Source organism: Raphanus sativus, chromosome 5, assembly GCF_000801105.2.
Source record: "Raphanus sativus cultivar WK10039 chromosome 5, ASM80110v3, whole genome shotgun sequence".
In the NCBI taxonomy this organism is placed as follows: domain Eukaryota; kingdom Viridiplantae; phylum Streptophyta; class Magnoliopsida; order Brassicales; family Brassicaceae; genus Raphanus; species Raphanus sativus.
Genome location: NC_079515.1, coordinates 17,457,128 through 17,472,060, shown reverse-complemented (window position 1 = coordinate 17,472,060; position 14,933 = coordinate 17,457,128). Strand labels below are relative to the sequence as shown.

The following is a 14,933-nucleotide window of genomic DNA, read 5'->3' as shown; positions in this document are numbered from 1 at the left end:
GATAATCAAATTTAGTGATAAAGATTTAGGGTTTAGTATTTGGAAGGTGGGGTTGAAATTTGGGTTTAGTTTATTCCATTCTATTTGGGTTTAGGGTTTATACTTGGGTTTATGGTTTAGTGATTAAGATTTAGGGTTTAGTATTTGGAAGGTGGGGGTTGAGATTTGGGTTTAGTTTGTTCCATTCTATTTGAGTTTAAAGTTTATATTTGAGTTTATAGTTTAGTGATTAAGATTTAGGGTTTAATATTTGGATGGTGGAATTGAGATTTAGGTTTAGTTTGTTCCATTCTATTTAGGTTTATGGTTTATACTTGGGTTTAGGGTTTAGTAATTAAGATCTAGGGTATGTTTAGTATTTTGGGGTTGTATGTGGGATTATAATCCTATACTATTTCGACAATAAGGAATTGAATAACCAATGCATATATATGTGTGCAGAGTAAATGTTTACGTGGATGCTTTTTGTTTTATGTGCAATATTTTACAAATATTTTTTATCTTTTGTTTTATCTGCCACCTTGCTTATTCTCTCTCATTGACTTGTTACCTATAAAGAAGAAGGATAGAACCGGATAGATTGTGTCACAAATGTTAGATAATGAATTATGTCAAAATCAGTGCTCTGCACTTAATTTCATTCATGTTTTAGGTTATTCAGCAAATAAGCCCTAAATTAAATTTAGAAAATAATAATTAAAAGCATAATCCTATTTTTTTCTTTTTAGTTGGCCACTATATAAAGTGTACGTGAGTGTACATTCCCTTTACTTCATTCTTCTATAACCATTTTAATGGACGAATCGTGGCGCAAGAAGATGGGTTTGAACCTCGATCCTTTCTTCTCCATCGCTCGAAAATCCATGGACGCTCGCACCGACGCGGAAGACTTCTCCGACGTGTTCGGCGGTCCGCCACGAAGCGCCCTCACTCGGAAATTCTCCGGCGACTTCTCCCGTTCCGACTGTTTCTACGACGAGATTTTCAGGCCACCGGGGTTTTCATCCGGCGGTGCTCTTCCGTCTTCTAAATCTCACGGCAGAAACTTGCCGGCGTTCAGGATCCCGTTCGGCGGAGAGGGGTTTTACGCCGGCGTGTTCGGAGAGGGTTCCAAGAAGCAGAGCCCAGTTGCACAATCTAAATCCTCGTCCGAGGAGGCCAGTCCTCATTATCAGTCGGCGGCGGCGGCGGCAACTTCCGGGGATGAAGCCGTGTTTTCTTCTTTTACTTCTAGGCTCAGGTGAAATTTACGAATTTAACCTCGCTAAAAGGTGTTAATACAGTTTTCCTGAGGACAATTCTGTAATTTAGTATGCTCTGTTTTTTTTTTTCTGTAGACCGTTAAACGTCCGTCATAAGCGGGAATCGAAGAAACAGAGTTTCCCGGCGTTTCCAACATCCGATGATTCATTTCCCGGCCATGCCAACACACCCGAAAAATCAGATTTTTACTACAGAAAAACAAACTTGGGCGGATCAAGAAGATCCTCGCCGGAAACCATGAGCTTGGATCCATTTTCCTTCAGGAGAATGGATGATTTCGGACCGAGCTCTCCTGCATCTTCCCCTGTTTCTTCTTTCATCTGCGGAAGTGATGCAAAACAAAGAATGACCGGAGATTTTGATATCGAGGAAGAAGAAGAAGAAGAAGAGATGAGCTCTTACGTGATCGAAATAAACTCAAATCGGTTTGATCGTTGTTACAGAGACGGAGGAGGAGGAGGAGGAAACTCGGACTCGAATGACATGGATGAAGCAATAGCTTGGGCTAAAGAAAGATCTCAACGACCAGAAGCAAAGCCAACAGAACAGGATTTAATGGATTCAAGAAGAAGCGAGGAAGAAGAAGCCAAATCAGAAGAAGAGGTTAGTTTCCATTAAATTGATACATGTCCTCATGTTAGATATATAGACATACATTAATATTGTTTAGATAACTTATCATTTTTTTCTCTTGAACTAATTGCAGACGGAGATGGAGATTAAAGATGAAGAAATAAAAATTTGGTTAACCGGAAAAGAGACCAACATTAGACTACTACTCTCAACTTTACATCACGTAAGTCAATAATCTCCAATATGTTCATTTTGTCTCAGATCAAGTAAACCGGTTATTGATTATGACCAAACCGGTATTTTAATTCAGGTTCTATGGTCAAATAGTAATTGGCATGCGATTCCTTTGGCAAATCTTCGAGATGGGTCACAAGTGAAGAAAGCTTACCAAAAAGCTCGCCTTTGTTTACATCCGGATAAACTCCAACAGAGGGGAGGAACTTCACCGCTTCAGAAGTCTGTCGCCAGCAGAGTATTCTCCATTCTTCAGGTATGTAAACCGGTTTTGATAATAAACCAAATAATAACCGAGATCGGTTTGCCTAAAAGGTTTGGTTCTTGTTCTTTTCACTAACTCTAAGCTGGCTTCTTGCAATTTTAGGAAGCTTGGGCTGTGTATGTAAGAAGTGAAGGACTCTCAAGCTAAACAAAAGCCTGCAAATCATTTTCTGGTTTGAATTAAAACGGAGGTCTGTAGAATCGGTTTATGATGTAAGAAGAATAAGAAAAGGGAAAAGCAGCAGAGTTTTGTTTTCTTGAATTGTAAAAGGCATATGAACATTTGCATGTGTTGCATTGTGAATGTTTTTGTATACAGAAATCAACACAATGTTATAAAACTACTTTTTAAAACAAACTAATGCTTGAAACGAGGAGAACATGGATAAGAAAATAATAGATACATTGTCATATATATCAATATTTATATTTAAAGAACATTATAAAATATATAAAAAACTTGTGTTTCTTTCTTCAATATACATTAGATTCTTCTTGTTTTTTTTTCTCTCTGTCGTTTGATGTCGTGTAAGAGTGCCAGGATAGAATTCACAATATATTTTTTTTCTGTAGAAAGCTATAAAGAACATTAGTTAGGTTACGTTGTAATCTTTATATCACTCTCCCAGCCTAATGTCATACATAGCTTATTTTAGTTGAAGCAGCCATACCTAAAAGATGTTATGTTCTTACATTTAAAAGTTGTTATGTATTTATTTATTTTTATTAATTTTCAAATGTATATAGGGTTTCCAAATGTTCACTAAAGTTTAATGATTTCAAATCTAATAGAAGAAATTTAATAAATAATTTATAAATTTTCTCGCTTTTCTTTAGATTTATGTCTTTGTATTTTTAACATATAAATCTTTCTTTTTCTTTTTTTTTATCGACTTACTAAACCATAAAAGATCGTCAGTTGCACTGCCAGTTGCCTCACTAGCCTCACCGTACGAGGCGGGATCAAACCCGAGGTGCTAGGGAGAATTGCATGGTATGAAGACCATTGCACTACAAGGCTCCCGGCTAACATATGATTGATATCTTGTAATTCAACCATTATTCAAAATCACTAAATAAATAACAAATTATTTTAAAAATAAAATAAAATCACTAATACTGTAACAATTTATATCTGCAAATTCATTAAAATCCAAGAACCAAAAACCCTCTTTTAAATGTTTGGATTAAATATTTTGATGACTTCCAAAATACAGTAAATATCTATCATTACTAGATTGCTAAGATATAGAAGGAGACATCTCTAGTTGTTGCACTAGATTTCATAGATTAGTTTGAAAATAGTTGATAGTTTTTGTCAAAAAATAAATTGTTATTTCTATCTTATAATGAGTTTAATTATATAGTGTTCCAAAACAAAATTAAGAAATGTTTTCAAATTTGTATGTTTTTTCTTCGGACTTCTGTATTTTTATTTTTAACATATAAATCTTTCTACATGTACCAAAATCTTAAATATTTTTTTCATTTGATTTATCTGATTGATAACATCATGCCAAATATTATTTTTAAATCAATAAATAAATAGAAAATGATTTTTACAAAATAAAATAGAATCAATAACCCTCTTTTAAATATTTGGATTACTTTTAAATAACAATATATATCTATGACTAGGTTTCTATGATATGTAAGGAGACATCTCTAATTGCTGCACTAGATTTCATAGACTTTAGTTTTAAAAACAGTTGATAGTTTTTTGTCAAAAACAAGTTGATATTTGTATATTTAATTATCTAGTGTTTAAGAAAATATATTTTAATAAAGATTTGAAAATTTGTACGCTTTTCTTTAGATTTATGTCTTTATATTTTAACATATAAAGCTTTCTAAAATAAAATAAAAAATTATTTCATAATTTATTTTATATGATTGTTAACATAATAGTCCACTAGTTTGTAAAAAATCACTAAATAAGTAACAAATGATTTTGACCAAAATTTAAAATCACTAACACTATAACAGTTTTTAGATTTAAAAATTTATATGATCGATAACATCATAGTCCTACTAGTATTTAAAAGTCACTAAATAAATAGCAAACGATTGTGAAAAAAAAAATCACTAATAATGCTATAAAAATAGATTTCTAAATTCATTAAAATCCAAGAACCAATAACCCTCTTTTAAATATTTGGATGACTTTCAAATAACAATAATGTCTATGATTACTAGATTTCTAAGACATGTATGGAGCCAACTCTAATTTTTTGACTAGATTACATAGAGTTTAGTTTAAAAAGTTTTAATATTTATTTTTGTAAAAGTTGACATTTTTTTTTTGATGAAATGTGAAATTTATTGATCATGGTAAAAGAATAAACATTTACAGAAAAAGGAGCTATAAACTATAAGCTATGAGCTATACACAAGAAATGCTCAAAATAGATCTATGTGTAATCAAAAACCTCAAACCAACAATATGGATGTTAAAAGATAGATAATTTTATATATAATCCAGTGTGATAATTATTTTTATTTTATGTATTATAAAATTTGAGATAAAAGTTAATTAAAACTTGACATTAATAGACTAACTTGAGATAAAATTTGGTCCCCCCACTCTCCTTTACACACGACACACTCATGCTCCTTTGATGATCCACAAATGAAGGACATTAATGTCACAAATAAAGACAGCACATCAAATATGTGTCTGACCAGTATCAAGTGCCTGATTATGTTAAAAAAAAAAGAACAATGTGTCCTAGGTAATGCACTCATTCTTCCTAAAATTGCAGAATCAAATGTTCTCATGATAAGAATTTTTTGGCCAAAACTACAAAATAGGAGAAATGTCATTTGAACCTCGACAAAAGGAGGAAGACAGCCCATATGACAGATAGATCCTTTATAAATGGAAATTCTTTCCTCAACCCTAACTAAAGGACTCTGCACTTATATATGTCCATTGACATTGACTATCTAGTGTCTGGTTGGTTTACGCACAGTCTCTGTTTCCAGGGCTGGCTTAACATGGTTAGGCTAGGGCAAAAAAAAAAATCCACCCTCTAAAATTTGTGTTTATTTAATATTTTAAATATTTCTTTTTGTTTTTAAAATTTAGGCTGTAATATTTTGTTTATTTTGTGATGAAAACAAAAATATATACAGATAAAAATATTTTGGATCCCTTTTTAATTGTATTTGTAAGCCTTTTTAAAAAAAAAAATCTATGTAAAAACATGTATTTATAAAAAAATTGGACTCCTTAATTGTTAATATATGAGGCGACTCGCTTGGATCCAACGGTCACACCGTTTGTCCTCCTAATTAGCCGGCACTGTCTGTTTCGTAGTTCCTTATCGATTTGTTGGTTAAATTTGTATTCTTTTTTGTTTTGTTTTGCAATGTCTATTGAATCTCACTGTCAAAAGTGAAAACCGATGTTGTAGAAACCAACCAAATCTGTATCAACCTTTACTTTCTGGTTTATCGGATTTAAGCTAATATACACATGCACACGCATATGCTATTAACAACATTCCATGGATCAATCAATCAAACAAGATTTAGTATTAAAAAAAGACTCGCCCCACTACTCAACTTCTTGAACGCTTCCTTTTGTATAACTTCAAAACCACCCAGTACTTAAAGTAACATAAAACGATCAAAATCTATATTTAAAAAAAAAAAATACATCATACGTAGACTGTTTATCGCCTTTGTATCAAGAAGCAGCCACGGTACCATTAGTAGTACCACCTGAAACTTGAAGAAAACAAAACAGGATTTGTGTGTTTATTTTTCTCTCGTTTATAGTTTTATCTATCAGATTATTATTCAATGAAGAGAACTTTACCTTGAGTTCCTTCCTCTTCTTTCTCTTCGTCGATTGTTTTCCAAACAATGTCCTTAAGACCCGTGGTAAGGTTTTTGTAAAACTAAAAGAATACAAAGAAAGGAGGCAGAAAAAAAGGGTCAAAGATAATTTACCGGAAACACCCATTTGACAAGAACAGTAAGGTTACAAGTGAAAGCATACCTTGTGGAATTCCAAGGTGTCACCCCCTGATTTTCGCATTTCAACCATGTAAAGTGATGGAGCTACTTGAAAAACCTGAAAGTAGATGATATTTAAAATCACGGCTCATCCAGCATCAAGAGACATCGGAAAAGGGATGGTGATCACTGGTCAATGGGATATTAGCTAACCTCAGTTGCAACGGCTAACTGACCCTTGCGCCCTGATTTCTCTCCTAGCAGCTTCATCTACATGATTTTTATGAAAATGGTAAAGGGTCTGGTCTAATCAGAAGAAAACAGATGGATATGTAGCAATTTTATAGAATAAGCGAATATGAAAACAGTCTTCCAACCTTGTAGTTATTTTTCTTGACATCAAACCCCAAAGGCCCTGCTGCAGCCTCAATTTTTGTGACTATATCATTAGCTGAACATTTCGAAGTAAACCGAGTTTTTCGTTTCACAAGACCCTGAACAAAGATGCATATACTTATCATTAGGTCTGACCAAACCCAAAAAAGAAAGAAGATTAACTTTGTCATCAAAACAAGAGCCTTGTAATCTAAGGACCAGCATTAATTATCAGAGCTTTGTACCATTTGTTTTTCAAAAAGGGAGCCGAGATTGAGACCCTGGGAGGTAGAGATGAGCTCAAAAGCATTCATAGTTACTGGGTTTTTAGGTCCTTCTTCTTTCCTCTCCACAACAAGGTTCTTAGACTCCTATAAACCAAATAAAATAAGCAATCATCCAAGACCAACCTTCTTGAGAAAGTGATAAACTAAAAAAAACATCAGGCTCTACTCACCCCTGATTCATCAAAGATTGCATCAACGTCATCAAGGCTGACATCAGCATTCTCATATTTAGGTGCCTTATACCCTTTCTTAAACCACTCATTTTCAATGACCTCAGCAAATGTTATCCTCTGTATGTATCAACATTAAAAACAAGAAAAACAAAAAACTGTGTGTCAAACTACAGATCAAGACATTACAGTAGAAGCTTTTGCCTCTTCTCATGCCATAGTACAAAGAAGACGGTTAAGAAAAAAAATATACCGTTGCAGGATTAGGATCGAGAATCCTTTTAATTAACTTCTTAGCACTTGCTGAGAACCAAGGCGGGCAGGTAAATTCAGCTTTAAATATCTGTTTATCATAAAAATAAAAAGACTCAGGTGGGAAACATTTATGTGTACTAAAAAAGCAATTGAACTCTTTTCACATAGCATGCAAAAGTAAAAGAAGAAGAATAAAAGCAAAACACACCTTTTTATACAGTGAGGTGAGATTAGAATCTTCGAAAGGTAAGTAACCAGCCATTAAGACGAAAAGAATCACACCACAAGACCACAGATCAGCCTTAGCTCCATCGTAACCTTTGTTGTTGATTACCTTTTAGAGAACAAAAGAAAAGAAGATTACTGTGATTAGAAAAAGAGAATAGGAGTTGAAGCTTTTTTAAACAATCATTTTTTTTTTAAAGTAGATAAAATACCTCGGGAGCAACATAATTGGGAGTACCACATGTTGTGTGAAGTAACCCATCCTCCTAAACAAAGAAGAGTCAGCTTTTGATGATGACTCATGGGAAACTTTAGAAACATGAGAGTAAAAATTGAAAGGCTTACTCGGACTTGCTGAGGAAGTGCACTCAATCCAAAATCAGAAACTTTCAGAGTGCCGTTTGCATCCAAAAGCAAATTCTCTGGCTGTAACCGAGAAGATGCATAACTCAGAGACCAGATTCATTTTGAGAGAGAAATAATATAATATAAATAGGCCTAACCTTAAGGTCTCTATGATAAACTCCTCTGCTATGGCAATAGTCGACTGCATTAATAAGCTGCTGAAAGTACTTCCTCGCCTCATCTTCCTTCAATCTCCCATTGCTTGACTAATAAAATATTCAGAGAATCAAGTCCCAACAAGGAAAAAAAAAAGACCATGAATCGAGAAAGCTTACAATTTTATCAAAAAGCTCTCCACCGGTAACAAGTTCCAACACAAAGTAGATCTTAGTCTTACTAGCCATAACCTGAAGCAAGCAAGAGAGATACATAAAAGAATGATCTTTTTTTTTCTTTTAATACATAAACATATCTCATCATAGCTTTGATAAGAGATTGAGACCAAAACCTCAATCATGCGGATGACATTGGGGTGCTTGATGAGTTTCATTGTGGAGATCTCACGCTTGATCTAACAAAACCCAAATCGAAAGTTAAAAAAACACTTTTTAATGAAAATAAAAGAAGATGATGATATATAATAATTAATAAATAACCTGAGCGATCATCTTGTTCTTGGAGACCTTGTCTTTATCAATAACCTTAATGGCCACACTCTCTCCCTTGTCAACGTTCCTAGCGAACTTCACCTTAGCGAAGGTTCCTTCCCCAAGTGTTCTCCCAAGCTCGTACTTACCCACTCGTATCCTACTAATCGTATTACTACTACTACTACTACTACTACCTGAAGAAGGTGTCGATCGAGAAGGTGTTGATCGAGAAGCCATCTCTCTCTCTCTCTCTCTCTCTCTGGCACTAATATTTATTTTACTAGGTACAACAAAACGCTATTGGGTTTGGCTTAAGGACCGCTTCTTCTTGCATGGCTGCCATACCTGAGATTTCCCAACGCTCATCCCTTTTAGATCTGTTCCAAGGAAAAAATATCTTAAGACCGGTGAGACTCCCCTGACACCAAATTTCAATTCACGTGGGCGGAGATTATTCAATTCGAACGACCCATCAAGGCCAACTTTCAAAATTAACCGAAAATAAAAATCAGGAAAATAGAAAAAAAAAAGTTCTGACAAACTCGATCGGCTGTAAGAAAAATCGAAGCCGATTGTAATGAAAAAGCAAGCGCGATAGAGAGAGAGAGAGAGGCAGGGAGAACTTACTACCTGATTCGAGGGAGGTGGTGGGTATTTAAAGTTAACTAATTACTAGGAATCTTTTATTTTTTTTTTTTTGAACGTCTGGATCGATTATTATGAATTAATTATGCTATTACAATGATGAGAATATTACATTATGCTATTACAATGATGAGAATATTACAAAAACGATTATACAGCCGACGCCTGACTGCACATCTCCGAGCCGTCCTATGAGATCCATGTTCGATGGTACGCCCTGCACCAAACTGAAGATCTCCTGTAATCCGTTTCTCCAAAGCTGCATAATTTGTTATTTTCTGGGGTTTGAACCCCAGAACTCCGGGTGTAGAAACATTACATGAATCCTTAGTTAAACCATTGGACTAAGGGGGCTTCCACAATCTTTTATTGCTTTTGATTAATTAATGTTTTAGCAAAAAAAATGTTTAGTTTAATTCTGTTTAGGGGTTATACGAGGAAGGTTGTATCTCTCTCTCATCCTATACGTCGGCAATAGCTACCATTTTGAAATATTACTAGTATTTATTAGTATAACGATAGTTGAGTTGACTCAAAACATGTATATACAAAAATTAGGTGAGGGTGGGTAATGTCCAAAAATTCTTTCTCTAACTTTTTTTCTTGTTTAAGCTTTGTGGTTGTCCAAAGATTCTTTAAACATTCATGAGCCGATCGATACCATCTAAAACACTTAACTGATGTTTAAAGTAATTTATTCACTATAATAGCATTTATCGTTTTTGAAAGAACTCCATTTTTAATAAATTAATTAATATGATTTCTTTATGAATTATGATGACTTGTTATGATTTTAACTAAAATTTCTATTGTTTTATTTAAAACTATAGAATTCAGTATATATATATTGTAGTAAAATCCACAACAATATTTTAAAGTCACAAAAAATATTCTAAAATTGAATACTTAAAATAGTTCAATAACAATAAATTAAAAATAACAAGTTCAATAAATCTAAATTCAATTAAATTTTTAAAATTTAGGTTTGAATATTTTTTTATCATGTAATGTAAATTGTTCTAAATACCATCGTTCAAACTTCAAAATGATAATTCTAACTCTCAAATATATATGTTTGCTCAAAGAAAGACTCTCAAGTATAAATTTTAAGTTCAAATTGCACTTTAATCCCCTTACTATTATTTGAGGAGACCACTTATGAAAATAACCTTTTGCCCATGTGTTTATTACATGTGTGCCATTTCTTATGTGGCATCTCCACATTTCATCTCACACCAATTTTTCAAAAGTCCATCCTTACCTAGAACATTTACATCTCATGCCATTGTAGTGCACATATGTTATAATCAATGCTTTTGATGTGTTATACGTGATGTGCATATAGTTAATGTCCAATGATATATAGTTAATGTTGAACAGATTTTCTCTTCTATTAAACTTTTTATGTTTATAAATTCTTCCTCGCAGGAAATGTTCAACGTATTATAACTTTTATATTATACCCAATACTTTTTTATGTATATATATATTATACCCAATGCTTTTTATGTATATATATAAATTTTATGTTAGTATCAGCATTATAACTTCTATCCAAGAACATATATATATTAAACTTTTGTATGTTTATAAAATATTTGATCCAATAACATATATATATATATATATTTGATCCTAGAACATATATATTTATATTTTTTGATCCAAGAACATATATATATATATATATAATATAATGCTCATATTTTATTACACATCCATCATTTCGTGAAAAAACTAATTTTTATACTTTTGTATTGTTATAATACAATGAAGGCATAATGTAGAGGGATTAAATGACACAATAAATGTCATTATTGAATATGAACGTTTCGGTTATGATTGATTTATGTTAAGTCCGTAATCAGATCGTACATTATTATTGATTTATGTTTCTTGATTGATATGATAAAGCATGATTGATATGATTACGGATTTAAATTTTAATGTTTCAAATTTGAGGTTACCATATTTATAAAAATAATGTAACATCCGTCATTTTTATGTACATATATATATATACATTTGATCCTAGAACATATATATTTATATTACATACATATATATATATATATATATATATATATATATTTTTTTTTTGATCCTAGAATATATATATTGTTAATATAATTCTCATATTTTCATACTCATCCATCATTTCGTGAAAATTATTTTTTTTACTTTTGTATTTTGTTATAATACAATGAAGGCATAATTTAGAGGTATTAAATGATACAATAAATGTCATTTTTGGATATGAAATCTCGGTTATGATTGGTTTATGTTAAGTCCGTAATCAGATCGTACATTATTATTGATTTATGTTTCTTGATTTTCCTGAATATGAAATCTCGCAAAGAACATATTGATATGATTAACGATATTTCTTTTAATGTTTAATTTTTGAGGTTACCATATTTATAAAAAAAAAATTGAACATCCATCATTTCGTCATTAACAATTATTTGATGTTACCATAATTAAAAAAATTCTTTGTCAAATTTGTTATAAAAGGAAAAGCAGGTGAGTAAATTATGTCTTCTGTTTTCTTATAAACACTCTTTCTCACATTTCGTTCATACCCAATAAAAATGGCTGTCTTCTGTTTTGTGCCTTTCAAAAATATTCTAGATGGATCGCGTAATCCTCATATTCTGATTGGTAATTCAATTTTTTATGTTCATGAAGTATCAAATATTGTTTTACTAGCAGCGTATTTTTATATAGTTGTCGTACTAATCCATTTTGGTTATCATAGATGTCATCGGACATGTTGTGCAAGCGGGTCGCATTCAGATGTTTTCTGTTAATGGAAAAGTTATCCCGAAGATTTTATTGCTAATACGTGATGCAGAGTAAGTTCCGTTTAAAAACCATATTCAAATTTTTGTCACATAGTTGATATTTTACAAAAAAGTAATTGGATACACTTGCTCTATTATAGATTATTAATTTTTTAATTTTCAATGGTCTCTCAGTGATGTCCGTCTTCCAGTTGTACTGTGGGGAAATGTCGCCACTGATCTCAACAGTGCTATCCAGCTACGTCTTGGTCGTCCTATTATCTTGGTCATGAAGTCAATGGCTATTAAAGTGGTTAAAGGTACATGAAAATATGAGTGGAGATACATCAGACTATATGTAGATTATACACTTTATTTTTATTCGAATTTATAAACATTAATATTATTGTGTCAACCTTTCGTAGAAGATCGTTCTTTGTCGAACACACTCGACATGTCCTATGTGCAGATAAATCCCAACATGGCAGAGGTTGAGGAATTCAAGGCACAGTAAGTACCTATATGTTAAAAAACATATTAAAAAGGAAGTTTAGTAGGAATCTTAAGAGGCCATGAATTGATTCAACAGAGATTTGGTTTTATATCGTTTGTTATATTTGTAAAATTTTGTTCTTTATAAAAGTCATTAGTTACGTGTATATTAATCTATATGTTATATTCAAAAGTTAAAGACTTTTATAGTACGTGTTTTACGTATTTTTACTTCATCTCAATCTCTTTCTAACTAAATTTGGTATGCAATTCGATATGTTTGACTAAAATAAAAAAGGTTGTTGTTTCCTATAATATATTACAAATCATAATCATGTCATTATGATAATAGTCATCACCGCTGTAAATTTAATTGATTCCTTTTACTAATTCAAATTTGATCGTAATTTATGCAATACCAATTAAAAATCATCATAATGAATTTTGATAATTGATTCCTTTTACTAATTCAAACTAGATCTTGACCCGCGCTTTGGAAGCGCGGAATATTTTACGATGAAAAATTTCACTAATAACTTAACAAATATTTTGGTAATTTTTAAAAGTGTGTATTTAATTTTTTTTTTGCATTTAAATCAGCATTTTTAAATTCAACCCGATTGTGATTATACCGGTTAATTCGGAGATCTGACAATTCAATTTAGGTTTTTAAAATATTCATATTAAAAAAATTACTAAAACCCGAGATTAACCGATTGAACTGTTGGATGACCGATATGTAATCTAATTTGATTTAAATTGTAATAATTTCATAATTTGTAATCTTATACTCCAAATTTTAAAGTTCATTATTTTACAATTTATGAAATTATGACGTTTTTACAAAATTTTAAAAAGAAAATGATAGATATAACATAACTAAGATTAATTATTGTATTGTTTGGAAATATTGATAGTAGTATAAAAAATATATTGTTTGGAAACATTGATAGTAGTATAAAGAAATAAATATATTGTTTGGAAACATAGATAGTAGTAGTATAAAGAAAGAAACATTAATGATTTAATGTAAGTTTAACTATAAAGTATAAAGGTGTATTTAATTTAAAAACTTACATAATAAATGTTAGGTCCAATAGAATGTTTCTGTTTTAATAAGATAGATATGCAATCATCATAATGAATTTTGGTTTTGTTTAATATAGAAAAGTTACTATAAATTTATTTAAATTCTCATAACTAATTAAAAATCACACACAAAATTCATTATTAAAAAAGTTTTTTTTAAAATAAAAAAAATCTAACCAATTACACAAGTTATAAATTACTCTTATAGATTTACTTCCTTAAAATTTACTTCAATTACGGCTAAGCAATCACACAAGTTTTTTAAAAAATCAAAGCTTACCTTATATAAACATGGATAATGTTCTTCGATATTTCATTATAAACATGTAATATTTGTAACTATAATTTTTATCTTTCTAATATCTATAGTTTAAAAGCTTTAATTTTTATTTAGTCATTCACTCCGCGCAGGGCGCGGATACCACCTAGTGTGTATTATTGTGCATTAGAGCATCTCCAACGTAAAACACCATTTTTTCCTCCAAAATAGAGTTAAAGTGATTATGGAGTAAAAATATTCTAATCTCATTCCATTCTCATTCTATAATGGAATGATGAACAAAAAAAATAGATTACTCCATTTATGGAATAAATTCTATTATGAAGTGAGAAATAGAGTGGGGTTGAAGCATTTTCTATTCCAAACTCACTTTTACTCTATATTAAAGAAAAAATGGAATTGAGTTGGAGATACCCTTAGTCCGGTATTTGAACCTCAACCTTTCGTCATTAAATATTGTTTTCTATTTTTTTAATTTATTCTTAATCTTTGATTATGGATATCAGAATATACTCAAGGTACCAATCCTTAAAATTTAAGATAGATTTAAAAAAAAAAAAATTTATCCTTTTATTGTACTCGGAGATTCCCAGCATATTTAAACTCATAATGATGTCAGAAAATCTTATATTAAATCTTGTATAATTTGTTTCGGGAAAAATTTAGTAAAGCATATTTTCTAACATCATTATGACTAGTTTACTAGACGTCCATTAAAACTCATAAGGATGTTAGAAAAAAGGCCTTAAACATGTTCAATTGATGCTTGTTGATTTATTAAAATGTATTTTATTAGATTTAAATCTAGGTGAACGTGACAGTGTCGATGCAAGTTATTATTAGGTCACAAGCAGTGTTGTTAAACCCCGACCGAACCGGCGGTTGGACCGGGTTCAACCGTGAACCGGACACCAAGCCGGATTGGGTTAATACTAAAACCCAACTAAAATTGAACCGGTTAAAAACCCATATTGAACCGTTAAAAACCGGGAACCGACGACCCAATGAACCGGCAAAACCCTGGTTCGTACAGAAAACAA

At 31.4% G+C, this 14,933-nt stretch overlaps 2 protein-coding genes across 3 annotated transcripts; one reads left to right on the top strand and one right to left on the bottom strand.

Moving 5' to 3' along the window:
- The first annotated feature begins 698 nt into the window (after window positions 1-698).
- LOC108859655 (auxilin-related protein 1) lies at window positions 699-2,692 on the top strand. The gene is made up of 5 exons (XM_018633566.2): window positions 699-1,240; window positions 1,338-1,866; window positions 1,970-2,059; window positions 2,147-2,326; window positions 2,438-2,692. Exons 1-5 carry the CDS (start codon window positions 795-797, stop codon window positions 2,480-2,482), a joined length of 1,290 nt encoding a protein of 429 aa, XP_018489068.1. The 5' UTR covers window positions 699-794; the 3' UTR covers window positions 2,483-2,692.
- A 3,210-nt stretch (window positions 2,693-5,902) lies between these two features.
- On the bottom strand, window positions 5,903-9,237 carry LOC108856654 (CBL-interacting serine/threonine-protein kinase 23). 2 transcript variants are annotated; one of them, XM_018630507.2, is made up of 15 exons: window positions 8,611-9,237; window positions 8,463-8,525; window positions 8,290-8,361; window positions 8,113-8,220; window positions 7,955-8,035; window positions 7,822-7,875; window positions 7,593-7,718; window positions 7,383-7,472; window positions 7,130-7,249; window positions 6,918-7,043; window positions 6,675-6,791; window positions 6,511-6,567; window positions 6,341-6,415; window positions 6,158-6,239; window positions 5,903-6,066 (listed from the first exon to the last, which is right to left on the bottom strand). In XM_018630507.2, exons 1-15 carry the CDS (start codon window positions 8,839-8,841, stop codon window positions 6,026-6,028), a joined length of 1,443 nt encoding a protein of 480 aa, XP_018486009.1. In that variant the 5' UTR covers window positions 8,842-9,237; the 3' UTR covers window positions 5,903-6,025. The 2 variants fall into 2 exon arrangements, with proteins under 2 accessions (XP_018486009.1, XP_018486010.1); XM_018630508.2 differs by having other exon boundaries at window positions 5,903-6,060.
- Between the last annotated feature and the right edge of the window lie 5,696 nt (window positions 9,238-14,933).